A 3,118-nucleotide genomic window follows, 5' to 3' on the forward strand; every position below is an offset into this window, starting at 1 on the left:
TAACAATTTAAGCGACCGTGCTAGAACCACGGGATTCGAGGGTGCCTAACACCTTCCCTCGGGTCAACAGAATTCCTTACTTAGAATTTCTGGTTCGCAGACTTCATTTGGAAAAGTCGAAAATTTCCTCGATTTGGGATTCAAGATAAACCGGTGACTTGGGACACCAAAAGCCAAACCTTTCCCAAGTGGCGACTCTGAATTAAATAAATAATCCCATTTCGAATATTGTCACTTAAATTGGAAAAACTCCCTCGCGCATTTAACCCTTCGGGGCCGGGCGCGCAAAAAGGAGGTGTGACAGTGTCTGCACATCTAACAAACTAGATGGGATAATAATAGGTAATGTGGAGTTAGAAACTAGAAACTCATACCTGAGATGGGCGGGCAGTGTCTTCAACTCCAGCTTTGGTGGTTCTTCTATGGATGGTTTGGCTGGAGGAGTTTCTCTGTTTTCTAAATGCAGGGGCTCGAATTCAAGTGTTCTATCCCAAAACCCTCTGCCCTCTAAAGCCAGCACCCACTCTGCCAATTCTTCCCCATTCATCTCATCTAAATTTACAAGACATGCAGCAAGAGGGTCCTCAATAGTCAATGTCTCATCATATGCTTCTACGATTACATCCACGACATCAATAAGAGAGAAATTGGCGAATTCACTTGGCCGCCTCATAGATCTTTGCACATTGAATGTTATCTCCTCATCGTTCAACCTCATCTTGAGCTCACCAGTTTCACAATCAATGAGAGCTCTCCCTGTGGCCAAGAACGGCCTTCCCAAAATTATGGAAATTTCATCATCCACCTTGAAATCCTGAATCAGAAAATCTGCAGGGAACACAAATTTCCCTACCTGAATCAACACGTCATCCAAGATACCAGAAGGTCTTTTTGACGGCCCTGTCAGCTAGCTGTAACAACATAGATGTGGGTCTAGCTATTCCAATTCCCAACCTCTTATAGATCGCCAGGGGAATAAAATTATGCTAGCCCCCAAATCACAAAGTGCCTTGGCAAAAGCAAAGTTACCAATGGTGCAGGGGATTGTGAAACTCCCTGGGTCAGACAACTTCTCAACAACTGGTCTAGTCACCACAGCACTGCAGGTCTGAGTTAGAGTCACTGTGGCTAAGTCTTGGAAATCGAATTTTCGGGACATCAAGTCCTTCATTATTTTTGCATAACCAGGCATCTTCTTCAAAACATCAATCAATGGAATATTTACCTGGATTTATTTCAGCATCTTCAAGAATTTCTTGTATTGTTCCTCTTTCTGGTACTTGGCCAGCCTCTATAGGAATGGTGCTGGAGGTCTCTTCTTCCCAATGATTTGGGTTTTCTCTTTGTCAGACACCACCTCAATTATCGGTTCCTGGGCTATCTAAGCTTCTTTCTCAGCCTCAATCTGTGTGTTGGTTTCTTCCTGGGCAGGCTGTACTATCACCTCTGTCAGCTTCGTTGAATCATCTAGCTCAATGGGCACTGGTACAAGTGTCTCAGCTATCTGATTTCTCGAGCCCTCTCTTCCTTCAAGTCTAAGTCTCTGCCATTTCATAGACTTACTACCATCAGCTGCTTCGGGCCTTGATCTTTTGGATTTACCTGCATGTCTGCAGACAATGTCAAATGAGGATGATTATTCAAAGACATCGAAATCTGGCCCATCTGTACTTAAATATTCTTTATTGCTAACTCATGTGCATCTACCATTTCACTCATTTTCGCATTTGACCTAATAACCTACTACATCATTGCCTCGAGTCTAGCAAACCCATCTTTCTATCTTCCCTTATGCTGCTGCTGAGGAGGATGATAAGCCTGCTGCTGATTTTGATTGTTGTATCCATATGGCCTTTGATAAGGGGCCATATTATTGTGAGGTCGCATACCTCCCATATTTCCATTGTTGAGTTGTGGTTGGACTAGCCTGTATGGCTAATTCTGTTGGCCCCAATTCTGACCACCCTGTCTCTGGCTCCCATAATTAGACACATAATTCATGTCCTTAGGGTAATAATGATGATCACTTTCTGCATTCCATTGGTTACCAATTGGCTAACTAATGCAAGATGTACATAAGCCCCCATTGGTAGTATCTACAATGTGTACCTGCTGCTTCTGCCCTGACTCTTCCACCTTTTTGGTGAGTATACTCATCTGTGTCATTAATATGGCCATATTTTCAGCAAAAGTGTTGGATGGATCTAAGGGAACTGAGTGAACTACTGGAGTCATAGGTGCATTCCTGGTTGTCCACCCCGAATTCTGTGCCATCTTGTCAAGCAGTCTCTGGCTTTCTCTCCATGTTTTGCTCAAAAATGCTCCACCAGCTGAAGCATCAACATTAGCCTTCACGCTATCTGTCAAACCCATGTAAAATCGCTGCCCCAACATCTGATCTGGAATACCGTGGTGCGGACATATAACCAAAATCCCTTTGAATCGCTCTCATGTTTCTTGCAGTGTCTTTATTGATTTCTGTTTGAAGCTCAAAATTTCATCAATTTGCTGAGTAGTCTTGTTGGGTGGATGAAACTTATTTACAAATTGTTTGACTAACTCCTCCCAAGTCGTGATGGAATTAATGGGAAGTGAGTTTAGCAGCCAAGTCTTGGCCGCTCCTGTCACTGAGAATGGAAACAACAAAAACTTTATTGCTTCATGGATTACGTTGGGCTACCTTTGAGTTTTGCAGATTGACAGAAAATTTTTCAAGTGCTGCTGAGGATCTTCAATGTATGACCCAGAAAATAGTCCCTTGTTTTGCAACAAGTGCAGTATGCTGTTCGTGATTTGAAAAGATTCGGCCTGTATCTACGGGACTAATATCGTTGTGGCCAAATTCTCTGTTGTGGGTTGTGCCCAGTCATATAGCGCAGCCTCTGGCACAAGAGGTGACACTGGCGCTACTGGCGCAGTTGGGTCTAACACGTTATCCCCCATGTCGGGTTCGAGTTGTTTAGTTGATTGTTGTTGTTTGTTTTTTCGGTTGGCCCAATTCAAGGCCTTGAAAACTTTCTCGGGATCTGATAATGCTTCAAATACTTCACAAGTTCTCGATGAGTTTCTAGGCATGCACCTGTACAACCAAGTCAACAAATGTTAAAATTTCAATGTA

General features: G+C 43.2%; 1 protein-coding gene across 1 annotated transcript; it reads right to left on the bottom strand.

The window, feature by feature from the left end:
* Positions 1-262: 262 nt before the first annotated feature.
* Positions 263-1,192, bottom strand: LOC138875635 (uncharacterized). The gene is made up of 2 exons (XM_070154486.1): positions 1,010-1,192; positions 263-853 (listed from the first exon to the last, which is right to left on the bottom strand). Exons 1-2 carry the CDS (start codon positions 1,190-1,192, stop codon positions 263-265), a joined length of 774 nt encoding a protein of 257 aa, XP_070010587.1.
* Positions 1,193-3,118: the final 1,926 nt, after the last annotated feature.

Source organism: Nicotiana sylvestris, chromosome 8 (genome assembly GCF_000393655.2).
Source record: "Nicotiana sylvestris chromosome 8, ASM39365v2, whole genome shotgun sequence".
Taxonomy (NCBI): Eukaryota; Viridiplantae; Streptophyta; class Magnoliopsida; order Solanales; family Solanaceae; genus Nicotiana; species Nicotiana sylvestris.